Here is a 27,714-nt window from a genome sequence, read left to right as displayed (position 1 = left end):
TCAGTGGTAACTTAAACAGTCTGATGCAGAGATTTGTTCTGTAGTTATAAGTCTCTTAAGGGAAGCAACGTCTCCAGATAAGTTTGTTATGCCCTGCTTCAAATACACATTCTCTGACTCAGAGACACTGAAGATACTGTCTTTCAACAATTTCAGTTTTGCAACCACTCTGAATTCTTACCTTGAGTTCCTTTTGATGCCAGAATTTTGGTTTGAGAGACCAGTCTTGGATATTAGCCACTTTAACTGAGAGAGGAGTGTGAGAATCCACTGAGTTTTGTGCAGTGTGTTTTTCAAGCTCAACATGTGTTTTTGATGACATATCAATAGGTGATGATAGCTTCTGTGCAGCATCATAGTCATTATCTACTGCTTCCACTTTAACTTGCATGGCTTTGGCTTTAATTTGAAGCTTGTGAGGCAAAGCTGAAGAATTCATTTCTGGAACTTTAACTGTGACACAAATATTTTTATGTTCAACTGAGAAATGGATTGGACCCTTAGGAACCTGCTGTTCATCTTCTCCATCAGATGACTTTCCAACTGCACTGTCATCAGTTTCTGAAGTTCTGGGGGAATTACTGGAGGACCTATTGACTTGGAACAGAAGAGAAGAATGTGAGTACATATTAAAGGTAGTTCCCATGCAGTGTGGATATATGGATGCTTTCTGTGAACTTCTGTCATCTCTTGGCTCTCTCTCTAAATCCATATGCTCCTGTTCTATAATCTGGAACTTGTTTTCAGGACTTCTGCAGTTGTTTTGCATACAACTTGATTGAGTATGCTCTACTGATGATATTTCAGACATATCAGACACAGAGCTTTGAGGAAAATGTTTAATGACAGAAATACAACTACTACCAACTATAGATGGTTCATGTTCATCCACAAATGAGTTAATATTTGATTTGGAACTTTGATAATCTTGGAAATACACAGTGGCTGAGATACTGATTTTCTCTATCTTTTGGGCATAGGCTGCAGACGCCCCAGTTAATAGTTCTCCTTGTGGATCAACCCAATAGTGAGTCTAAACAAATTAAATTCCATCTGATGATAACAGTAAAACATCTTCAATAAAAATGGCCATTTCACTTCACTTACATTTTATAATTCCACTGGAAAACATCAGTATTTATATGTAAATTAATGAACTGTAATGATTCCTCTGATTATATTTCAAATTCCAATATTTTCCCTTATAATTAATTTTTCAATTGCTTTAGCACTCCCACATAAAGTATTATAAAACCAACATTTAATACTATCTTACATGAGTCATTGTTAAAGATTTTTTGTTGTTGTTGTTTGATGTTCATGTCACTGAGTGCCAAAGTAGCAATGTAAAAACACTCAACCCTGTCAAATAAAGATCCAGTCTTGTTCCCACAGCAATTTTGCCATTGAATTCAATAGAAGCAGGATACAATCCTGTTGGAGCGATAAAGGACTCAGCATTCCTATTCAATGTGAATCACGCAAAGCCATTTATTACAGAAACAAGCCTCCTTATATACGCAACTATTCTCTAATCACGCGTCCACGCTCCAAGCATGGATTCGCTAAATGAGTATCATGGGCAGTCCACACGCTGGAGCCCCACCGATGATAGGTCCGATGACTCACGCCATGCTGAGGCCCTGTTAATGAAGAAACGCCCCTCTTTCTCACAACAGATTCTGTTCTCAGCTTCTCAAAGTGGCCTTGAGATTCCTTTGGGCCTGACTAATTCAGCAACATATCTCCATCTAACGAAACCCCTCCACACAATCCCAGATCCAAATATTAATGAGACTTCCATAGAATTAATATTATTTAAGCAAGAAATTACAGATGCAGAAATCAGGAAAATTTAATCTATCCATGTCAAAATAGTACAGCAGGAATCTGACCCTGGGGACTTGCATATCCAGATTGTAATATCTGAAAAGTGTCAAAGGGTTGTGACATAGTCCTTCAATCTTGCCTCTGTTCTTTGTAATTTAATTAAGTCAGTTCTGCTTTACAATGCACACATAGGTCTCCACACATACATATATGTTTCTCCAGAGTAACTGCATGTTATTATTTGTTTTTTTTCAAAATAATTCACATTAACTTCAAGTTTATTTTTTCAAAACATATTCTGTAATGAGATATCCAATTATTTAATTATGTTGTTCCAACATTTTGATACCAATTCCACAAAACTAAATTAAATCCCATTTCAAGCAGTCAGATGCTTTCAAACAATCTTCACTTTTGTAAAGCTGTGACCTCAGTCCTCTTTTTAAAAAAAGGCAAAATAACTAAATATTAGGTTGGTGCAAAAGGAATTGTGGTTTTTGCATTGTTGAAATTTGCTGTTTGATATTGGAATACATTCTTAAAGAAATGCAGTTATGTTATACATCATCTTAATGAACTTTTCTTGCTTTATGATGTTTTTTTTGCTACTGACTTATTGCTGTTGATTTGAAATTTATTTTGGACTATGGAAATTATGTTAGACAAAAAGCAAATTCAAGCAATTTTCTTATCCGAGTTCAAAATGGGTCATGAAACAGCAGAGACAACTTGCAACATAAACAGTGCATTTGGCCCAGGAACTGTTAACAAATGTACAGTGCAGTGGTGGTCCAAGAAGTTTTGCAAAGGAGATGAGAGCCTTGAAAATGAGGAGCGCAGTGGCTGGCCATTGGAAGTTAACAACGACCAGTTGAGAGCAATTAGCGACTATGATCCTCTTACAACTACACAAGAAGTTGCCAAAGAACTCAATGTTGACCATTCTACGGTCAATAAAAAATAAAAAAATCATCTTTTTGAAGTGTCGTCTTCTCTTATTCCACGCAACAACAATGAACCATTTCTCGATCAGATTGTGACGTGCGACGAAAAGTGGATTGTATATGACAACCAGTGACAAACGGTTCAGTGGTTGGACTGAGAAGAACCTCCAAAGCACTTCCCAAAGCCAAACGTGAACCCAAAAAAGGTCATGGTCACTCTTTGGTGGTCTACTGCCAGTCTGAACCACTACAGTTTTCGGAATCGTGGCGAACTCATGGCATTTGAGAAGTATGCTAAGCAAATTGATGAGATGCACTGAAAACTGTAATGCCTGCAGCCAGCATCAGTTAACAGAAAGGATCCAATTTGTCTCCACAACACCACCTGACCACACATTGCACAACCAATGCTTCAGAAGTTGAATGAATTGGGCTACGAAGTTTTGCCTCATCCGCCACATTCACCTGACCTCTTGCCAACCAGCTACCACTTCTTCAAGCATCTCAACAACTTTTTTGCAGAGAAAACGCTTCCACAACAAACAGGATGCAGAAAATTCTTTCCAAGAGTTCGTCGAATCTCGAAGTACAGATTTTTAAGCTACAGGAATAAACAAATTTATTTCTCATTGCTAAAAATGTGTTGACTGTAATGATTCGTATTTTGATTAATAAAGATGTGTTTGAGCCTAATTATAATGATTTGAAATTCTCAGTCTAACACCACAATTACTTTTGCACCAACCTAATAATATCCCATTTTAAAGAACTATGCATTTATCACTGCCTTTTTAATAAAAAAAAAACAGCTCAAACCACTATGTAGCAAAGTGTCAAAAACCAATAAAAGCTCACATTTATATGTCTGTATAATGGTTGAGACAGACAAATGACATAGACAAAATTCTTCCAGGATGAAAGTAGTAGATGCCATTTATTGCCACAAGTGCATTTTTATACAGTTTTACCAATTCGTTATTTAATGAATCCCATCAAAATCTTCACGCCCATGTCCTTGAACTAACAACAAAAAGTCTATCGCAGCTCTACTCTGCCATGTGGCATGTCTTACGGAATCTACATCTAACAAAAGTCCACTTAAAGCCTTAGAAGTTCTATTAGTTTGCTTAACTAGCCAGCATTCTAATTTTTCTAAAGTATGTAAAGCTTTAGCTGTGCCAATACTAGATACAAGAGATCCTAAAACCCTTAACCCTGATCCCCAAAAATCTACATTATCATCACATTTTGACTCATATACATGCAAAAAGTGTTTTTCTCATCTTGCTCTTCTGTGATCTATTATCACAGATACATTGGGCATTAAGAGAGTTAATCGTCCCAAAATACACAGTCCTCCAACAGCATTAGAAGGAATTCCTGGCCAGGCTCTGTCTCCACAGATCAAGAATACACCATACAGGAGGTTTTGGGGTTGCTCTCCCACACTATCAATGACACCCCTTGGATTCTTCCATGAGGCATTACACCATTGACTTTCATTTCTATAGGCACCAAGGGTAGCATTAATATTTTGCAGTTTATCCATTCATGTTCTTGTATATTGTTCTGACATTTTTCAGTTCTGACATTTTTCACAAACCAGGTTGATACAAGCATCCATGGGCATAGATGCCAGCAATTCCAGTTCCTGTGGTTCAATATCTGCTTCCAGGAGGCAATTAATCCAAAGTGCCATGTTGGTATTACTACAGTTCGTTGCAATGCCTCTGCACCGACCACTATTTTGAAACAGTCGTGTGATGCTGCTGTAGTCATCAAGGAAGACGCCAACTAAGCATGTGTGGAACAGGTTTTCCGGAGATGCCATAGCTAGGCATATGGAGTCCTGGTCAGTCATATTGTCAGTTGTTTCTTTTGATCTTTCACTAGTGCTTTGCCCCATAGTAACATAGTCCTTCATAAAGTCAATTCCAGAAGGCTAATAGCCTGCTTCTTCAGAAGCAACTTTCATGTAGATAATATAATACCCTCTTCTTTAGTTAAGTTCCACCCGCCCTGTTCCCGGTAGCTCACCAACTCTTGGCGTGGTGTCTTTTCAAGGATCCGGATCTTTGGCATCTCTCCCCTGCTGCTCTATCAGCTGTACCAAGCTCCGTCTCCACAGCTCGTCTTCAGCTGTCACAGTTTCACCGCTGTCTCTTCTTCATGCGAGATCCTTCTTCAAGCAAGATCACGTCAGGGTCACCGTATGACGTGGTTGAGACGGACAAATGACATGGACCAAGTTCTTCCAGGATTAAAGTAGTAGATGCCATTTATTGCCACAAGTGCATTTTTATACAGTTTTATCAATTCATGTGTCTCTTCAGTATTAGTTACAAGTTACAGCAGTAACATCTCATTGGCTATTTTTGCTATCATCAATGTTACTCTTCTACTCCCTTCTCTCTCACGGGTACATCCTTAACATCTCCGGATACTCCTTTACTCCCATCTTTCTCACGGGTAGTCCTTTATATCTTCAAGGCTAATTTATGTTCCTATGTCCTCCGTCAGGGAATCCACAGACCCACCGTAGTCCCCCACATGTCTGCACATATTTCTAGTTGTTGTTTTCCATGTTCCACATAGGTATCATTAATTATGTTATTGCTAGCATTCTGTCCAAGATAATGTATTTTAAAACTTTGTTCACATACCAGGGCTGGTATAGAACCTGCTCATAGATACGCAAGCATGACCAGTTTGTACTCTGTAATTTGAAGAATATATTTTTTACTTTTTTATCTGCAAAGCATTTTAAAAACATTTGCTACCTCTCTCAAGACTTTTATGAGGTACAGTTATAATATTAATCACATACACAGAAGGAAACTGAGTTTAATTTTAGTTGATGGATACACAGCCTAACTTTAACAGTGCTTAAACATTTTGAAGCTCCTCTACCACTACTACTTTTCATAGACAAAGTATGCCATGAAATTCTGTACCTTTCAGGTCTATAATAATTAAGAATTCCTCTTTAACTGAGTATGTGGCCTCCAAAGCCCAAACCAACCTCTAATGAAATCATCCAATGTACTCTTCCTTGCCTTATATCTAGCACCTTCAGTGAAATTCTTTACCTGCTGAAGAAAAACTTTCATGCTGACTCCACCAAAATAGTGGGCAAGAGGGTCTAGGCAATGTGAAGCAAATGAAGTTCATACTTTCTGGAAACACTGCGTAGGGAACTGGATGAAATGCTATTATAGGTTATCCAAGCTCAACTTCAGCCTTTTCAAGCAATTGCTAGGCAAAATCCCGTGGGCAAGGGTACTTGAAGGTAAAGGGGCCTGTTGGAAAGTAAAATGTGGGAAAGCAAGATGTGTGGTTCCAGCCACCTGGATGATAAAGAAAGATCAATACTAACATGACCATCCGGACAGTCAAAGACATAATACTAACATAATAATATATACAGGGCCTTGGACAGATTACTTTGAAGGACGTTTCTCATAAGTGTAAAAAGTTATAGACCAGACTCGTGAGAATGGTATCTCGGGCCGGATAACCGCCCTCAAGTGCATGGGATGTGTGAATGTCCTTGGGCCTTGTCTGTGAATGAGTGGAAAAACAAGCAACACAAACATTACATGAGTTTAGTGTGTTTTTAATAGCAATTAGTAGAAAAACACCTTTTGTAAACATCTTAGTCCAGGCCCATACCTGTAAATCCTATAAACTGTCAGTGGTGAATAAAGAAGGTGGCCTAGGCCTACATCAGCTCTCTGCTTGGCCCGGCTCTGCGCTCCTTCCTGAACAAGATCTCTGCCTCTGCGTGAATCTGTCTGTGTCCTGGTATGCGTCGTCCCTAATCGCTGCAAATGGTGCCCCGTGTGAGTGTGTGACCCCTGGAGGCTCTTCATTGAGCAGTGTGTTTGGCGGCAACCACGCAATCCGATGGGTGAGTAAATTTTATTTGTGGCCACATTAATCCCTATGCTATAGATAGGGACAAGCAGTCCTCGTTGAACGAGAGCTGCAGGATTGCGTTAGTATGGGGCAACACACTTCTCAGGAACATAAATTGTATTTGCAGGTTTTACTGCCGCTATTATGTTCTTCTGGGTATCGTATTTCTGAGAAGCAGGTCGCTTCGCTCCTGGTATGGCTGAGAGAGAATTGTGCTTGGTTTCCAAGTGAGGGGACATTTGACAGTAAAATTTGGAAACAGGTCGGGGAACAGCTACACGCACAAAAGAATTCAGTTCCCAATAGTTTACATATTATTGGAGATGTGTGTACTCTGCACTATCGCAGTTGCAGTCATCAGAGCACATACTGCAAGGGCAAACAGGGGAGGATGGACAGAAAAACACAAATGAGCAGGTTGCTAATGATTTGAGTCTTGACAGCACTCATCCTTTTGAGTCAGGCTCTGTAGATCTCGAAAAACAGTCAGTTTTATATCCATCATTAATGCCATCACAGCTGTGTAAAGATGAGGCTGGAATTTGTGTGGAGCTGGGTCAGGAGTCTAAAACTCTGCTCTCAGCACCTCCTTTGCCTGATTTTAATGATGCTTATACAGCACACAGTAACCCTTTCATGACTAAGACAGCAGAACACAAAGGGGTGATGCAAAAATGCCGTGAAAAGGCTATGGAGCATGGTGATTTTTCTTTCGCCTTTCCAGTTACTTACAAATCATAACAACCACCAGAACATGACGGAATACCTGCTTCTGTGTATTGCCTTTCTGAAAATCAAGCAGCTTGTCAGGAATGTGAGTTAATTGTTTTATTGGTTGTTGTTACAGTTGTTTCTTTGTGATATTGTTTGTATAAGTGCACTGTAAACCTTCTCCCTCCTTCTCCACTGCAAGCCGCTCCGTGCTTCCCCCTCCTCCCTCCCTCTTCTCATGGTTTTTACTTATGAGATGGGGTCGGGAACGACTGTTTTCAGTCATGTTCCTAAGTAATTAGTATTGGGAGGTATTTTAGAACATAGGAAAGCACTTGAAAACATGAGGAAGGAAGATCTTGTGAAATATTGTAATTAATGGTGGCTGCTGTGTGAGTTTGATGATTGGGAAAAGTGTCCAGAGAATAGAACCTTGAAGTATAACACACTGTTGTTTTTAAAGCGAGAAGAGCAGGACAAAAATAAAACTCTACAAGAGATCATTGAATCATTTCAGACAATTTTACAGGCAGAATGGTTTGAACTTCAACAAGCTGGGAGAGAATTAACTGATAACACACAAGTCATAGAAAACTTGCTGAACTCTGCGAGATACTTTTCCTTATTAACCTGTTTTCTTTGTAGGTATCTGTTTAAGCATATTACAGTTTAAATAAGTCTTTGCCTGTTACATGGTACAGTAAGTTCACAGACCACTAAATCATGAGAATCCATTGACTCAATATGTACATTTTGTGATTATACAGAAGATTTTGTGATTATACAGAAGACCGTGAGTAATTCAGTTCTTTAATGCGTGAATGTGATGATAAGATTTTGTGTCTAACAGCTGTTACTTTTCTTTCTCGCATGCTAGCTTTATTCAAGCATTCAGACTTGCACAACTCTGTGATAGGCTCTGTCTCATCTCGGTACTGTGTCTCATCTCGGTGTACTAAATCTGGCTCTTTTGTATGCGCACCGGATAAAGAATCCTGATTTTGGGACAACAGTTGCATCACACCAGATGAGACACTAATAAAAGCCTTGCCCAGTCCAGCTTGCTGCCACAGCGGGGGGGCGGGTGCCGATTGGGCTCCAGTGCGCACTGACCTGTTTTGTCATGGAGACCCAGCGGTACCTCCACCTGACTGAGCAGTAAGCAGCCCAAAGGTGTAATGCTGAAATTGAGATATTGTCTTGAATAAGTGTAATTGTGATTCATCTGCATATTTGAACTTGGTATTTGGTTTTCATATCTGAGCTCAGTATTTTAATTTGCATATATATATATATATTTGGTACCAAAAGGATTTTGTTTGGGGAGATAATTACAAAACGGGAACTGGTTCCGCTACTAAAATACCACCTTGCTCCCCCTTAGGATGCATCCTTATACATTAGAGTAATTGCTCTTATTGTTATTTAATAGTTTTGAGACCAGAAAAGAATTTAAGTTGTTAAACTCTGATTCGCATTGAATTTATGTGTTTTTGGAGGTATGGGAAAGAAAACTAAATGCTATGATGGATGTGAACTTGGAAGACGTTATATTTAAAAGTTGCTAGAATATGACTTGATTTGGATCTAGGAAAATTAAAGTAATCGATTGATGGTTAATATGCTGTTTATTGACATCTGTAAGAAATTGCAAAAGGTACAGAGGGCTGAGGAATGCAACTATTGCTCAGCTAATTAGAATTGCATATAAAGTGTATTATGGCTGGAATGAAATGGGAAAATAAAAAAGCAAAATATTCCAGGACTGTGCTGTACTGTTTGAACATAAATTTCAGGCCTGTGTCAAGCTGCAAGATAAACTCAGCTCCCTGGCATCTCCCAGGCAGCTCCCACTTAGCACCAGCAATTAACGACACCTGCGTGGCCTTGCCTGTATCTAAACTGCAGCGAGAAAGAAAAAGAAAAAAAAAAATAAATTGAAAAACCTGGCTGCCCACTTTTAAAGCAGTTAAAGGGGGGTTTTCTCTCCCCCCTACTGCAGCAATGTTGTAATACTGAATGGAGCAGTCTGAGGGTTAAATTTAAAGGCATCCCCAGCAGATCTGTAGTTCTAATAAAACTGGGAAATTAAACCAAAAATCTTTTACTAGACTTATCTTGTGGTAACTAGTTTTAAGAGACTTCTTAGTAAATTCACCATGCTAGTTTTTGAGGTCATGGGAAAGAAAAAGAAAAGAAAGAAAAGAAAGAAAAGAAAGAAAAGAAAGAAAAGAAAGAAAAGAAAGAAAAGAAAAGAAAGAAGGAAGGAAGGAAGGAAGGAAGGAAGGAAGGAAGGAAGGAAGGAAGGAAGGAAGGAAGGAAGGAAGGAAGGAAGGAAGGAAGGAAGGAAGGAAGGAAGGAAGGAAGGAAGGAAATACCGTTTTTTGAAACCAATGGAATGCTAAATTTGGAAGAAAGTTTTAACAGCTGAATTATTTTATTTGGCAGAAATCCCTATACCTCTTCTGGGTCAAGATTTGTTAAGTAAATTGTAAGCTCAAATAACGTTTTCTGAGAATTCTGTTCAGTTTCATGTCCCACAAGAAGCTGTTTGGATGGTGCAGATCTGCTTGCTGCAAGCAAGAAATCTCCAAGGAAATTTTGGATGCTGTATTTCCACGAGTATGGGACACCAAAGTATCGGTAAAGCCAACACTACACTGATAGAACTCAAACAGGACTTTGTTCCGGTAAGGAAAAAAAATATCCAATAAACATGAAAGCCAAAATGGGCTCACAGCTAATGACATTTGGCAGTTTGATGTTACACGTTTCATCTTTTGGCCGTTTGAAATATGTACATGTTTCTATAGATACTTTTTCACGTATGCTTTGTGCATCTGCGCATACAAGTGAGAAAAGCAGAGATGTTCAGCGTCACTGGACCTGCTGTTTTGCTATGCTGGGAGTGCCACAACATATTAAAACTGACAACAGTCCTGGATACACTGCTAGATCCATGGAATATTTTTTACAGCAATGGGGTGTTTCGCATGTCACAGGTGTTCTACATTCTCCCACTGGACAGGCTATCATCGAACGAGCACATTCCACACTGAAACAGATGTTATTAAGACAAAAAAGGGGGAAATATGATGCCTCAAGAACAATCAGACAATGCAACATATACTTTAAATTTTTTGAATCGTACTATGCCTCCCTCCTCTATCGCAGCATGGAAAAACACTTCCGTGTTCCAGATTCACTATCTCAGAGACCAAAGGTTTTATACCGGGATCCCCTGCACAACAGTCAGTGGCAAGGACCTGTAGAATTAATCACCTGGGGGAGGGGGTATGCTTGTGTTCTTCTTCCAAAGTGGCTTCCTGCGAAATATGTTAAATCTTTCTATAAGTTGGACAAACATGATGCAGGACCCAGTACCAGAGATGTAGCATCTGTCCCTGTAGCAGAGGGTAATGAAGAAACAAAAGAGACCGAAAAAGGAGGCCAGTGATGTTACCTGGGAACAGGTAAAAATTTTCAGCAAAACCTATTAACAATTGTTTGTCAGAGAAGTCTGTTTTATCAGTGACGGGGGTATGGAGGTGTAGTTCAGAGTAATTTAGCTTTTGTTTCCATTCTGGGTCTTAATGTGTGAGGTATCTGAAGTAACCATAGAAGAAGTTTTGAGTTTGTAAATTAGAGGTATTAGCATATCAGAATTGTATAGATTACTAACTAGTAAGATAAATTCTTCAATGCATTTGTTTTCCTTATTAGGATAACTGACCAGCTCTCTCCATTATTTGTATTTGTAATTTGTATTATTATGTTCTATTGTAGGTTGATTTGCAACAAGAAAATGACACATAAGGTATGATGATCCACAGTGGGTATTCAAACTCACCAACAGAATGCCCCCTTTTGACTTTGGAGGCAAGAGGTGACTACACCATCACTCCAAAGTAGTTTGTCAGATGACTGTGGTCACAGGCTGGATTGTGAGGCAGTTACACATTCCCCTAAAATCTGGAGCTTTCAATGAGGAGGTTGACAGCTCTTTAGCATCTTCTGTGCCCCACTGTGCCTGTCCCCACATATATACACCCAGAACGGTACCAAGGTGTTGTCAATCAGCTTCACCTCTACCAACTGATGGGTCAGGAGAGGTGGGACCCTCGGTCAATTGACAGGGTCCTTAACAAAGGAGGTGCCCAGACTAGCTGAGAAGCTTCTGGACTATGTTGTAATGCCCACAGCCACATCTGACCACACAATGAAATGGGGTTCCCGCCGAAGACCCCCTTTGAGTGGTCTTCTCGGAGCTGCGGGTCTGTAAACTAGAGTCCTTTCCTTAGACAGGAACACCATCTAAGGAAACTTCCTGGGATTAATGACACCTCACTTCTTTATTTGAGTGAGTGACTATTTCTTGTGAGTACCCTGAAGTAAAAGGCCTCTAGTTTTGTTTCTTGTGAGTGACTACATGCACGTTGTGGATCCTCATTATTCTTATGATATTGTATTTAAATAATCTCCTTAGCTGATACCTGAACCTGTATTTTCTGTTATCAGAGTGCTTAATATGTGTAACACCATTGAAATTGAATTATAGTGTTTATGAGTGATATGAAGTAAAATAACAGCCTTAGCTAATGTGCAAGGCCTGATTTAGGATTTAGCCAGTACCTTGCAAAATGATTACATAGTTTGTAAGAATTAGGACTGTAAGACAAAATGGCCAACATTATCTAATAACATAAAGTGATTAGACCCTAAAACTTCGTTTTCAGCTCTCAATCTGCATATATGGGTTTTCGTTTGAATTGGATATGCTTGTAGTCCTCCGAATCATTTGGAGAATGATACAGAATGTAAAGAAGAACAAAACCAGGGTCCTTACTGCGCTCATTGAGAACCTGATGTTTAAAACAAAAAAGGGGGAAATGTTGGAAAGTAAAATGTGGGAAAGCAAGATGTGTGGTTCCAGGCACCTGGATGATAAAGGAAGATCAATACTAACATGACCATCTGGACAGTCAAAGACATAATACTAACATAATAATATATACAGGGCCTTGGAAAGATTACTTTGAAGGGCGTTTCTCATAACTCTAAAAATTTATAGCCCAGACTTGTGAGAATGGTATCTCGGGCCGGATAACAGCCCCCAAGTGCATGGGATGTGTGAATGTCCTTGGGCCTGGTCTGTGAATGAGTGGAAAAACAAGTGAGACAAACATCACATGAGTTTAGTGTGTTTTTAATAGCAATTAGTGGAAAAACACCTATTTGTAAACATCTTAGTCTAGGCCCATACCTGTAAATCCTATAAATTGTCAGTGGTGACTAAAGAAGGCAGCCTAGGTCAGCTCTCTGCTTGGCCAGGCTCTGTGCCTTTTTTCCAGAACAAGATCTCTGCCTCTGCGTGAATCTCTGTCTGCGTCCTGGTATGCATCGCCCCTAATCACCGCAGGGGCCCAAGATAGTTGGCTAGCATTCAGAGGCTGCTTCTTCCAAGCTCAAGACCAGGGCATCCCCACACATAGGAAGTCAAGGAAGGAAGCCAGGAGACCTGCTTGGTTAAACAGGGAACTGCTGAGTAAGCTCAAGTGGAAGAGGAGAGTTTATAGATCATGGAAGGAGGGGCTGGCCTCTTGGGAAGAATATAAGGTTGTAGTCAGAGGATGTAGGGAATTAGAATTAAATCTTCCTAAGTCTTGGGAAATGAGGGATGTGCCTGAGGACTGGAGGAAAGCAAATGTCACTCCAGGGCAAGAAGGAGGACCTGGATAACTATAGACGAGTCAGCCTCACCTCCATCCCTTTTAAAGTGATGGAACAACTTATCCTTGGTGCCATCTCAAGGCATATCAAGGAGAAGAGGGTCATTAGGGGCAGTCAACATGGCTTCACCGAGGGGAAGTCATGCTTGACTAACCTCACAGCCTTTTATGAGGACATAACGAGGTGGCTAGATGATGGCAGAGCAGTGGATGTGGTCTACCCTGTTTTCAGTAAAGCATTTGACACAGTCTCCCACAGCATCCTTGCTGATAAACTGAGGAAGTGTGGACTGGATGATCAAGTAGTGAGGTGGACTGTGAACTGGCTGAAGGAATGAAGCCAGAGCGTTGTGGCCAATGGGGCAGAGTCTAGTTGGAGGCCTGTATCTAGTGGAGTGCCTCAAGGGTCGGTACTGGGACCTATATTATTTAATATATTCATCAATTACTTGGATGAGGAAATAGAGTGCACTGTCAGCAAGTTTACTGATGACACTAAACTGGGAGGAGGTGCTGACACGCCAGAAGGCTGCGCTGCCCTCCAAAGAGACCTGGACAGGCTGGAGAGTTGGGTGGGGAAAAATTTAATTAAATATAACAAGGGCAAGTGTAGAGTCTTGCATCTGGGTAGCAACAATCCTGGGTTCCAGTATAAGTTGGGGAATGACCTGGTAGAGAGCAATGTAGGGGAAAGGGACCTGGGGGTCCTGGTGGACAGCAGGATGACCATGAGCCAGCACTGTGCCCTTGTGGCCAAGAGGGCCAATGGCATCCTCGGGTGTATTAGAAGGGGTGTGGTTAGTAGGTTGAGAGAGATTCTCCTCCCCCTCTACTCTGCCCTGGTGAGAGTGCATTTGGAATATTGTGTCCAGTTCTGGGCCCCTCAGTTCAAGAAGGACAGGGAACTGCTGGAGAGAGTCCAGCGCAGAACCAGAAAGATGTTTAAGGGAGTGGAGTATCGCCCTCATGAGGAAAGACTGAAGGAGCTGGGTCTCTTTAGCTTGGAGAAGAGGAGACTGAGAGGCGACCTCATTAATGTTTATAAATATGTAAAGAGTGAGTGTCACGAGGACGGAGCCAGGCTCTTCTCGGTGATAACCAATGATAGGACAAGAGGCACTGGCTATAAACTGTAACACAAGAGGTTCCATTTAAATTTGAGAAGAAACTTCTTCACGATGAGGGTGATGGAGCACTGGAACAGGCTGCCCAGGGAGGTTGTGGAGTCTCCTTCTCTGGAGACATTCAAAACCTGTCTGGACACCTTCCTGTGCAACCTCATTCTGTCCCACACCAGCACTGCTGAGATACTCCCTTCAGTATCATTCCCCATGACTCACAGCTCACCCATTCCAGTTGTGATCATGCACCACCTAACCAAAGATGAGTGCAGCAATCAAAAATGTCATACTGACCTGCTTTTGTTGTGTGCCACACTAAAATGCCTGATTTAATGGGACTGGGGTGTCTAAGCAAAAAGCCTTCCTAAAAATGCAGCCTTATCAAAAGGGCTCTGAAAGTAGGAGTTATAAATCCAAGCAAATGGCCTTGAACAACTGTATGCACAGCTCTGAAGAAAAGACCAGGAACAGTACATTGCATCAGGGTATTGTTATCATTATATGGATGACATCTTGTTGGCCACAGCAATACCACAAAAATTAGGTGAGACTGAAAATAAGCCATGTGAGTCATTAAATCAGTATGGACTGATTGTTGCACCTGAGAAGGTGCAACGACATCAGCCATGGCTTTATGTGGGCATGAAAGTTTTAGATCAGATGGTGACACCACAACCCATAAAGTTGCAAGTAAAAGTAACAACACTGAATGATGTGCAAAAATTAGCGGGAATGATCAATTGGGTGAGACCATATGTAGGAATCCCCTCTTCTCAGTTGCAACCATTGTTCCACCTATTGTGAGGAGACACTGACATTTCTGCCCCATGCACTTTGACAAGAGAAACACAGAAGCTAATTGCGGAAGTCGAACAAGCAATCAGTAGCAAACGTATGGACAATTGATTTGACAGTACCTGTACAAGAAATTGTTTTGATTGATCAATGCATACCTTTTACCATGATCGCACAATGGCATGAGAAGTGGGGAGATCCTTTACATATTTTAGAGTGGGTCTTTTTGCCAACCAAATCAAAAAAGACAGCCCCAGGTCTTTTTGAACTGGTGGCTCAGGTGATTATAAAAAATTAGATCACGTTGCATGGAATTAATGGCAAGAGACCCAGAAATGATCGTGCTTCCTGTGTAAAGTCATTATTTCGAATGGTGCATGGCTAATAGTTCTGCACTACAAGCAGCTATGATGAATTATATGGGTCAAATCAGTTACCATTTGCCCTCACATCCAGTGATTAAATTAGGCAGTCAGGTGAAATTTGGTCAGAAGCAATTGAATCAGTCAAGCCCAGTAAATGGACCTACAGTGTTTACAGACAGATCGGGAAGGACAGGCAAGGCAGCCATTGTTTGGAAGGATGGGCCACAATGGCAGCATCAGATAGAATATCAGGAAGGGTCCCCACAAGTGGTTGAACTTAGAGGAATGACCATGGTGTTTCAGGCCTTTCCTGGCCCTGTGAATATTGTGACAGACTCTGCTTATGTGACCGGGTTTGTACAATGGTTGGATAAAGCTGTATTGGGACACGTATCTAATGAAAAGCTATTTGGTATTTTAAAACTGTTATGGCTAGAAATTCAGAAGCGTCACTATGAATATTATGTTATGCATGTTAAGAGTCATACTACATTGCCAGGCTTCATAGTAGAAGGGAATGCAAAAGCAGATTCTCTAGTTTCAGCAGTGGCTTTGGGACCTGTTCCTGATGTTTATCAACAGGCGATAGCCTCACATAATTTCACCAAGGCTACCGTGCTTTGAGATGACAATTTGGCATCTCAAATTCTGAAGCACATACCATTGTTGCCGCATGCCCTGATAGTCAAGGTCAGCATATTCCTACTTATTATGGCACCAATCCTTGTGACCTTTGAGCTTTGCAAATTTGGCAGACCAATGTTACACATATACCTGAATTTGGGTGGGTAAGTATGTTCATGTCTCTATAGACACCTTCTCTTCTGTTATTGTTGCCACTGCTCATACTGCAGAATCTGCACAAGATATAACATGCCATTGTCAGCGTGTGTTCTCTTTTATGGGTGTTCCGCAGCGGGTAAAAACGGACAATGGTTCAGCATATGTGTCCCAGAAATTTGCTTCATTTCCACAACTTTGTGGGGTATCTCATGTTACAGGTATTCCCCATTCTCCTACAGGGCAAGGCATTGTGGAGCATGCCCATGGAACACTCAAGCGTTTTCTCCAAAAACAAAAAGGAGCAATGTTGAGTGAGCCACCTGATGTACGCTTGACCAAAGCCATGTATGTTTTAAATTTTTTGCAGGTTTCTGATGATGCCCAGACGCCACCCATTCTACATCATTTTTCCTTAGTGGCTCAGGAGGGGGTGGGTCCAGGGATAAAAGTGTTGATACGGGATTTGCGCATGGGAAAATGAATGGGTCCACATGAATTGTTAACCTGGAGGAGAGGCTCTGCTTGTGTCTCTACAGATCAAGGGCCTCAATGGTTGCCTGCACGAAATGTGAAACCTGTGTTGTCTTTCTAGTGATGATTGCTGCAGCTGCTGCATTTTGGATGCCTGCACAGACAAAGACTAACATGTGTATTACTTTAGCCAACATGACTGACCAGGACTCCATATGCCTAGCTATGGCATCTCTGGAAAACCCTTTCCACATATGCTTGGTTGGCATCCAGCTTTTTTTAGCACAAATACAAAAAGGGAAAACTGTGGGAAACTACAGTGGGTCTGTGGATTCCCTGACAGAGATTATGGGAACAGAGATTAGCCTCGAAGATGTTAAGGTATACCCATGAGAAAGAAGGGATGTATCTATGAGAAAGAAGGGAGTAGAAGAGTAACACTGATGACAGCAAAATTGGCCAATGAGGTGTTGCTACTGCAACCTGTAACTAATAGTAAAAAGACACGAGTTGGTAAAGACGATATAAAAATGCACTTGTGGCAATAAATGGCATCTACTTGCATCTCAGAAGAACTTGGTCTATGTCATTTCTCCATCTCAACCGTGACACAACATCACCGCTGAGGAAATAAGCTGGGTTGACAGTGTTAATTATGATAATTTCTACATCATCTTGTTCCACCATGATAGCCTGATACTTGAGAAACCTTTGTGGGGAAAGCCAATGTCCCCCTTTTGCTTCTAGAACTGTAGACACCGTATGGGATACTAGCATAGACACTTTCTGACCCATAGTAAATTTCCAGGCCTCCTGTATATTCAGTACCACTGCAGCAACTGCCCGCAGGCATCCAGGCCACCCCTTTGCAGTTGTGTCTAGCTGTTTGGAGAAACAGACCACTGCTCATCAATATGGGCCAAGGTCCTGCGCCACTATACCCAAGGCTATTCCCTGCTTCTTGTGAGAGAACAGAAAAAATGGTTTACTCACGTTTGAGCTTTCTTCTGTGATACCCGGTATCCTTGGAGCCCCAGAAGTTCAATAAACTTACAGTCCAGGTTATGCATGTCTCCTCTGTTCTAGTAGTGATCAAAATGTCATCCACATATTGTAGCATCTGTCTCTCATCAGACGGGGCTTCTCAAGATTCAAGATCTTTAGCAAGTTGATTTCCAAATATTGTCGGGCTGTTCCTAAATCCTTGTGGCAGCACTGTCCACGTGAGCTGGGTTTTACATCCACTTTTAGGGTTCTTCCATTCAAATACAAATAATGTCTGACTGGCTTCATGGAGAGGGAGACAAAAGAAGGCATCTTTTAAATCTAGAACAGTAAACCAAGTCAAATCAGGCATTAATACAATCAGAAGGGTGTATGGGTTTGCCACCACTGGGTAGAGGTCCTCGGTTATTTTGTTTATAGCTCATAAGTCCTGAGCTACCTGATATGACCCGTCCAGCTTGCGGACAGGCAATATAGGGGTGTTATAACTGGACTCACATTCCTTTAATAGCCCTATTTGCAGGAATTTCTCTGTTATTGGCCAAATTCCTTCCTTGTCCTCTTTTATCAAAGGGTATTGTTTTATCCTTACTGGCTTTTCTCCTTCTTTGATTTTTACCTCGACTGGTGGGGCATTTTTGGCTCTTCCAGGTACACCAGTTGCCCACATTCCAGGGTACACTTGGTTCACAAACTCTTCATTAATTTTGTCCTCTGTGGGAACAGTTACTAAAAGCAAGATCATTATTTGCACATATTGCTGATCATTTACCTCCAGAATAATTTCCCTTTTTTCATATGTGATTACTGTGCCCATGTGTTCCAATAGGTGTCTCCCCAAAAGAAGTTTTGGGGAGTTAGGCATATATTGAAATTTGTGGATGCCTACTTGTTTATCCAATTTGTATTTGAAAGGTTCACAAAAATATGCTCTTTCACTTTGGTCAGTAGCTCCCTTTACTACTATGTAGTCGTTACTTATTGGCACTAACGCTTGATTAAGAACTGAGAATGTTGCTCCTATATCTACTAAAAATTCCACTTGTTTTTGTTCCTTCTCTAGCTTCATTATAACCAGTGGATCTGCTAGGGTAGATTCCCCAGGTCCCCGTCAGTCTCTTTCAACATTTGCTACAGTCTGATTCTCCCTCTGCCTACTTCCTCTGCACCTTTCCCGACATTCATTTTGCTAAAGTCCTTTTTTCCCACATGCACACTAATCTCTTTCTAAAGGCTTTCAGAACCTTCCAGCCCTTTCAATTCTCAGCTCCCTACTTTCTTGCAATGCTGCTACTATCATACGCCTATCATCCTTCCGATGGTCTTCTTCTTCCCTGTTACTAAATACTCTCCAGGCTTCATCTAACAACATTTCCAAATTCCAACTTTCTGTTGCTTTCAGTTTCTGTAACTTCGTCTAAATATCATTTACTGACTGACTTAGAAATAACAACACTAACTGCTGTATTCCTACTTCTGGACACGAGTCAAGAGGTGTATATCTAACGGGAAATCTGAGTGCTCTGTGCCTCTTAAGCACAACAAAGCAGCCCAGAAGAGGATGGGCCAGGCAGCAGCAACTGCCTCCCGCCCTCAGGTGGCGAGTCCGGAGGAGAGGAGCTCCAGCAGCTGCCGCTCTCACCACCCCCTTTTTTGCCACTGCAGCAGCAGGCAGCCAGCTTATTTATTTATTTATTTATTTATTTTTCTTCCGGTCGCAGTTTATCAAGTGGGAGCTGCTGGGCCTTGAAATTTATGTTCAAGCCGTACAGCATAGGCTTGGGCTCTTTTTGTCTTTTTTTTTTTCCTCTTCATTTAATTTCTGCGACTATAAACTTTATATGCAATTTCAATTAGCTGAGCAATTATTACATTCCTCAGCTCCTACCTTTTGTAATTTCTTACAGATGTCAATAAACAGCATATTAAGCATCAATCCCTTACATTCATTTTTAGATCCAAATCAGTCTATCCACAGAACACCACCAACTGCAATACAGCTAACCCAGAATTTCACATTCAAATCACTTCCCCCCACTAATTTACTCTCATGTGTAAAGATGCATCTTAAGGGGGAGCAAGGTGGTACTTTAGTAATGGAACCAGTTCTCATTTTGTAATTATCTCCCCAAACAAAATCCTTTTGGTACCAAATATAAATATGCAAACTAAAATACTGAGCTCAGACACATACCAAGTTCAAATATGCAAACAGATCACAATTACACTTATTCAAGACAATATATCGATTTTAGAATTGCACCTTTGAGCCACTCACTGCTCAGCTGGGTAGAGGTACCGCTGGGTCTCCCTGACAAAATAGGTCAGTGTGCACTGGAGCCCAATCGGCATGCTCCCCCCCCCGCCACTGCAGCAAGCTGGACTGGGCAAGGCTTTTATTAGTCTAGGGTACTACAACTGTTATCCCAAAACAGGATTTCTTACCTGGTGTGCATACAAAAAGCTAAATTTAGTACACCAAGATGAGACACAGCCTATCACAGAGCTGTGCAAGTCTGGATGCTGGAATAAAGCTAGCATGCTAGAAAGAAAAGTAACAGCTATTACACACAAAACCTTATCACCACATGCACGCAGTTAAGAGCTAAATTGCTCATCGTACAGATAGTTGTACTCTAAGGATTATTACAATACACATGGAATGCCCAGGCACTTATAAAGATAACACACATAATTACCAAACTAGCTATTAGTTCGACAAACACCTATAATTCGCTTTGTCCGTCTCCGGCTGGTCTCTTCGCAGTCAGACTGCGTCTTAGGCACTCATTCACACAAAGCATGGTACCGAGCACAAAAACTTCTTAATCATACAACATTTAACTGTCACGATAAGTATTCCAATTACAGTTACAGCAATATAGATTTCAATTCCCATGGGTTAAGATGTTATAAAGTTTTGATCATTGTGGGACTCGAACCCACAATGATGGTTGTGGAACTCAAACCCACGACTGGAGACTCTGTTTACCCTTCTCCTGCTTCTTATACAATCATTAGCAGGTCCATCCTGGCTCCTGAAACTGGGACGCAACAGAAGTCTCAGGGTTACTTGATTTACCCCCAAAATCACTAGTGGCTGACCCCCATTTGGTCAAGTCAGTAACCCCCTTAGGTATCTGCTTACACCAAACCAAACACCAACACAGGGAATCTGGCCACATGCGGACATCCCCTGTGAGTTACTGGCCCCCCATATTGCAGTAAAACATACCTTATCCGTTACAGTAAAACAAACCTTATCTGCTAATGCAGATGGTCACTGTCTGCCCCGTGGTGAACAGCTGGAGAGGAGTTCCTCCGAAACAAAAGATTCGGGACACATCTAGGAAATCCATTTCTCTCAACCGATCACACAGCCTGGCAGAAAAGGTCCCATCTGGATTGCCAAAATGACGTGTGGAAACAACTTTACAACCTGTAAAGCTATAAAACTTTACAACCCGCGAGGTTATAAAGAAGGTATGTTTATTCAGCGCTGGGCGCAAAGGGGATCATTCCACCACACATGCGCGCCTTCTAACAATAGGAGGTGTGTTTAAATGCAGCAAGGTGTTACATATTCATGGTAACCCCAGGAACGCCTATAAATATTCATCACCTTTCCTCGAGAATGCGGTTCTTACTAAAATAAGTTCCAGGAAATAATTTCAATAGTCCCTGTAAGAGTCAGTACGAAGAACAGTATTTGCCTCAACATTGCCATCAGGGACTTGGAGAAAGAACTATACAGAGACTTGGAGAAAAAGAACTGCGTTGCACAGGACTCTCCAACCTGGGACTACAGGTAACAATAGCTGCTGTCCAGAACATGGATTTCACCTGCTGCCTCAGCCAAACTTGCCCCCACCTCCTCCCTGTTACTAAGGCCAACGAAGAGAAGCATGTGCAGAGGCTCGCAGAGGGTCTTGAGGTCACCCAGCAGACAAGTAAGAGACCCCTGAATGCGAGGCAGTGCAGGCGCAGACAAGTTCTGGTAAGCGAAGTGAGGACTTTTTGGACCTGCACAGTTAAGTATGGATTGCGAAACAAAGGCGGAGATTGGCCTCAACTCATGGGAGAGAGGAGGGGTGAAGAAGCATAAAAGATGACTCCTGACTGAACATCATAGAGATCTCCCCATCAAAGGATCACAGATCACGATGGAGGATCGGCAGGATGCTGTTTCGGGACCTGGGACCATAGGGACGCCTTTGGACCTGTGGTGGTAGCTAACCCTCTTTGCCCCTTTTTTTTTCTTTCCTTTTTTTCCACTTTCTCTACCACGTGCCTCTTTATGGGCAAAATAATAAAGTTAACACTGTTTGATTGAATTATAACCCTTCGACATTCTGGTCACCTTAATTTTGTGCTTTGAGATCAAGGTAAACGAACCATCACAAGTCCATCACTGAATGGATCGTGACAGTCTCTTCCTTGGCTCCTCCCTGTTGTGCCTGCATGGTGCCACCTGGTGGTTGTGAACTTTTTACCTTTGGTTTAGTATGCTGAGTTGGCTGGAGCCCAAACTGCTGAGTTGGTTAGAACTGGATCGGTGTACTCCCTTTGCTGAAGATCTTCGTTATCTTGTCTACTCAAGGATACTGCTGGATGCTGCAAAACTTCTTATCTTTGCAGAGTTTATTTTCTTCAATAAGGCCTTGTTTCTAATATAATAGGCTACACAAAGCTCTAAGCTAGGCACTTGCTATGTGGTTAACCCTTTAAGTGTTAGTTCCCTCTATCATAAAGACCTAATCCTTAACTCTGCACCGAACTTACCGTGGCCTTTCATACTCATGCACATGTCGCACCTGCTACCTTCAGGTGTCGAGCCCTGGCACTGACACACCAGCAAAATGTTATACTGTCCTGGTTTTGTTAAAAGACAAGTTTCTCTTTTAGTGAATTTGCCTGTCAGCTAAAGCCTTCATATTAGCTGCATTTTCCTGGAAAACCAGACACATGTTTTGGTAAACATAGCAATGGAATGCTAACTTATTGATAAGCATGGATGGACATCTCGCGAGAGGGGCAACGAGAAACAGGTGACCAAGAAACTGACCAACGGAGTATAACATTCCGTTCACGTGAATACTTCATATAAAAGTGGGAGATCACGAGGATCTCGTCACTTCTTTTTCCTTTTTTTCCCTTCTGCTTATGGCCGACATTAGGAGAGGATCTTGCTAGTCATCCCTGTGAACTGAGCCCTAGTGAGAGACTGAATCTAGCTCCAGTTGGCTGCAGAGTCCAATCCAGGACTTCGGGTGCTGACTCTGCAGTTGCTGAGATTTTCAAGATTGGTTTTGTATATTTCGTATTATATTCTCTATTCTTATTAGTAGCATTAGTAAAACATTTTTAATTTTTCCAACTCTCTTCTCTCTGTCCTTCTTTTCCTCCCGATCGCCTGTCCTTAGTGGGAAGGGAGGGAGAAGGAGGGGTAAAAGGGAGAAGCGGGGGGAGGAGAGGAGGTTAACAATACATCTGCTAGGGTTTTATTGTCACCCCGCAATCTAAACCCTTGACATATACACACACACACAGAGCAAACAGTTCCACATCCACACGTGCACCCCCCTGCCCCCCAAGCTTCCACACATGATGCACTCCAAGCATGCATTCCTATCTTCAGTGCAGCGTAATAAGTGGAGCATGCCCTGCACCTGACTGAGCTGAGGCAAGTAAGGAGGGGCGAACAACAGCGTCCCACTTGTTTGAGAGCAGAGGAACCTGAAGTGAGTGAAGGAACGTGTGGCAACATGAAAGGATGTATGTTAGTAGATCAGAACTACGCACCCTCATGGCCAGTCAGCCTGTCAATCAGCTACAAGTGACAGCAGCAACACCCCAATCCACGCCAACCACTCTCGGGGGGTAGCCAATGGAGGCTGCTGGAGGGAAGTTACCCCGCCCCTCGTACTGCTGGTGCTTTGTGTGGTACAGTAGGTCTATGTGCTGGGTATTGTATAACCCTCCAGGCGGGGAGCAGCACATGGAAGGGGGGCGGGGCTGACATTTACATAACCGCCTCTGGCGAGCTAATGCAGTATGGAAGTGGGTGTTCTTTCCAGCGTTCTGTGGGAGCGGTGGGGTGTGCACAGTGGGCTTCTACTGGGACAGGGCTGGGAAAGGCTCCGTGTGGGTTGTAGCAGGCTGGTGCGCAGATGAATGCATTCATGTGTGTGTGTGTGTGGAGAGGGCCTCTGCCCTTATTCCAAGGAAGATTTATGAAGAGGTTTGAGTGCTGTCAGTTTTATTGCCAAGAAAAATTAATTGAGCTGTAGCTCTCACAGCCTTACTGTTTACTTGGTATATAGTGTAATTCTGTTGTATCTGACTGGAGTGTAAAAATAAAAATCTCTGATCTAACAGAAGCATTGTTTCAAAGTAATTGCGCAAGACTGAAAAGCAGTGTTTCTGAGGCACATATCTTCCATCTAGCCATGGCATATGGGTAGTCCTTCAATTAATTATACTTAATCTTTTACTCACAAACAAAAAGAAAGAGAAAAACAAACAAAAAGCTTACTGAAGATATGCTGGCTCAGTGTTGGCTGTGTCCCGTGCTGTTATGCCACTTGACATTTTGTGCTTTGAGCTACAAAGCTTACACTGTATGCATCAGAGAGTACAGTCAGTGTTTACTGATCTTAAAGGATGAAGGGTTTTACTATATTTCTTCCACTGACTTCATTGCTGCTCTCATCCCAGTGCTGAAATGATCAAAAGTGAGGAAATATTTTGGAGAACCCATTTACATTGCTTCTAATCCCACTCACCCTAACAAGGTAATTCCTCAATAGGGACTGAATGCCTGCCTGCAGTTCAACATCTCCCAAATCCTCAAACCATACTCCTTTTTGCAGAGTATTATAAAAAAGAAAGATGAAATAGAATAGTCTGGTGGTGTTTTGACCCTTGTTTAACCTCCACTTTAGAATATTATTCATGGCCAGCAAGAAATCCAACTCTATCAGAATGTATTTGAATGTATACACATTTGATTTTGTGATCTGTTTTCCCAATTTTTTTCTTCACAGGTTTATTACTCCCTTTTTTCTTCCACAAATAAAATATCTGAAGAATTTATTAAATTCTAGTTCCAGAACAGAAATGATTCCTGATGTCATCCTGTTAAATGGTCTTATCAAAATCACACAGTCCTCACTAAGACAGCCCTGTTATATTACTCTGTCATCCTGTATATACATGGTTTAACCTGAGCTAGCAATATAATCACGACAGCTGCTCACTCACTCCCCTCCCACCCCCAGATAGCGGAGAGAACTGAAAGGGAAGGGAGAAAATTGTAGATTGAGATAAACACAATTTAATAAAATAACAAACTAACACTAATATACTACTACTAATAGTAATATATATAAAATAGAAATAGAATATAAAAAAAAAGATAGTGAAATTCCTCATGAACTACGTCCATGCCGGGTAGCCAGTCCCAGGAAGCAGCACCCTGGTCCCAAACAGCCAATCCTGTGATGCACCCACGGGTGCTGAGTGAGTTGGCTGAGATCATTGCTGGACCACTCTCCATCATCTTTGCCAAGTCTTGGGAAATGGGAGAGGTGCCTGAGGACTGGAGGAAAGCAAATGTTACTCCAGTCTTCAAAAAGGGCAAGAAGGAGGACCCGGCTAACTATAGACCGGTCAGCCTCACCTCCATCCCTGGGAAGGTCATGCAACAACTTATCCTTGGTGCCATCTCAAGGCATATCAAGGATAAGAGGGACATTAGGGGCAGTCAACATGGTTTCGCCAAGGGGAAGTCGTGTTTGACCAACCTCATCTCCTTTTATGAGGACATAATGAGGTGGATGGATGATGGTAGAGCGGTGGATGTGGTGTACCTTGACTTGAGTAAAACATTTGACACAGTCTCCCACAGCATCCTCACAGCTAAACTGAGAGAGTGCGGTCTGGATGATCGGGTAGTGAGGTGGGCTGCGAACTGGCTGAAGGGAAGAAGCCAGAAAGTTGTCATCAATGGGGTGGAGTCTAGTTGGAGGCCTGTATCTAGTGGAGTGCCTCAAGGGTCAGTACTGGGGCCTATATTATTCAATATATTCATCAATGACTTGAATGAGGGAATAGAGTGTACTATCAGCAAGTTTGCTGATGACACCAAGCTGGGAGGAGTGGCTGACACGTCCGAAGGCTGTGCTGCCCTCCAGGGAGACCTGGACAGGCTGGAGAGTTGGGCAGGGAAAAATTTAATGAGATATAACAAGGGCAAGTGTAGAGTCTTTCATCTGGGTAGGAACAACCCCAGGTTCCAGTATAGGTTGGGGAATGACCTATTAGAGAGCAGTGTAGGGGAAAGGGACCTGGGGGTCCTTGTGGACAGCGGGACGACCATGAGCCAGCACTGTGCCCTTGTGGCCAAGAAGGCCAGTGGCCTTCTTGGGTGTATTAGAAGGGGAGTGGTCAGTAGGTCAAGAGAGGCTCTCCTTCCGCTCTACTCTGCTCTGGTGAGACCACATCTGGAATATTGTGTCCAGTTCTAGGCCCCTCAGTTCAAGAAGGACAGGGAACTGCTGGAGAGAGTCCAGCGCAGGGCAACAAAGATGATTAAGGGAGTGGAGCATCTCCTGTGTGAGGAAAGGCTGAGGGAGCTGGGTGTCTTTAGCTTGGAGAAGAGGAGACTGAGGGGTGACCTCATTAATGTTTACAGATATATAAAGGGTGAGTGTCACATGGGTGGAGCCAGGCTCTTCTCGATGACAACCAATGATAGGACAAGGGGTAATGGGTTCAAACTGAAACACAAGGTTCCACTTAAATTTGAGAAGAAACTTCTTCTCAGTAAGGGTAACAGAACACTGGAACAGGCTGCCCAGGGAGACTGTGGAGTCTCCTACTCTGGAGACATTCAAAACCCGCCTGGACACATTCCTGTGTAGCCTCATTTAAGTGTTCCAGCTCTGGCAGGGGGATTTAACTAGATTATCTTTGAGGTCCCTTCCAATCCCTAACATTCTGTGATACTGTGATTGTACTTACCTATACCTTCCCTCCACAATAAATCTATGAATTCATTTATATTTATGTCTTTGAGTTATTCATTGTTCCAGTCTAATGAACTTTACTCACATTGATTTTTCCCCTCTCCACTCCTGATCTCCTAATATGTAGAATATAGAGCCTTGATAATGATAACCGACTGCAGAGCCCACCATTACTAGAAAGTGGATTCCTCAGCAGCCCAAGTCCAGTGTTGTCTCCCTTTGGAGGCTGGATGATCAATTTGTTTGCCATAGTTCTCCTTGCCAGTGGACACATCAAGAGAAATTATGTGCTACTGGAAATTTAATAAGTGAGTGCTAGCAATGAGCTTGAAGATCTGTTTTCTCATTAATATTGGTGGTCTATTTCAGTCGAGTCTTAGGCTAAGTGTCCTGCACACATTATTTCCCATACTATACATGTTGTATTTAATATGCAGTGAGAGTCCCCAGGACTGTTAAAAATTAAAGCACACCTCGTAATTGTAGACATATTTTTAAATTGATAAGTCCATTCTGTTTTTACTATGGAAAATATTTTTGATTAATCCTGGGCATATACTTTTAGCAATTTAAAATCTCATTTCTAGAAATCATAAATGCAAGTACCTCAAATCTGCCTTCATAACTTAGATTATTGAAATATAGAAAGAAGTCTCCAAGGCAATAATATCCTTCCTATGTGAGTATATTGTCCTGGAAATAGTACTCCAGATGGAGTTTGCTCAGCTAAATAGGTGCTTATACTTTCATCACTAATTATAATCAGCTGTAAATTTAGACCTGATATTTTCCCAGATTCACAACAAAGACAAGCTACCGTATTTCATGTTACCTCTACAGAAGAAAGGGGAGTCAGAGAAAAATCTGCTCTTACCCTCCAAACCCTATGATTTGTGATTGGTAAATCCAAAGGTAAGGTGAGACAGAGGGCAGAAGGAACGTATTCATAATTTTTCCTATTCTTCTGAGGTACAGAAAAAATAGCACAGCTGAGAGCTGTAGTTAGCATTCTG

At 41.9% G+C, this 27,714-nt stretch overlaps 1 protein-coding gene across 1 annotated transcript; it reads right to left on the bottom strand.

The window, feature by feature from the left end:
- LOC136114491 (nuclear factor interleukin-3-regulated protein-like) lies at positions 1–22,479 on the bottom strand. Its single transcript, XM_071801577.1, is given in 3 exon segments — positions 1–145; positions 147–1,008; positions 22,455–22,479. Coding segments are annotated over 3 exon segments (1,032 nt in total).
- Positions 22,480–27,714: the final 5,235 nt, after the last annotated feature.

Source organism: Patagioenas fasciata, chromosome W (assembly GCF_037038585.1).
Source record: "Patagioenas fasciata isolate bPatFas1 chromosome W, bPatFas1.hap1, whole genome shotgun sequence".
Classification (NCBI taxonomy): Eukaryota; Metazoa; Chordata; class Aves; order Columbiformes; family Columbidae; genus Patagioenas; species Patagioenas fasciata.
This window is presented reverse-complemented; position numbering and strand designations above follow the sequence as displayed.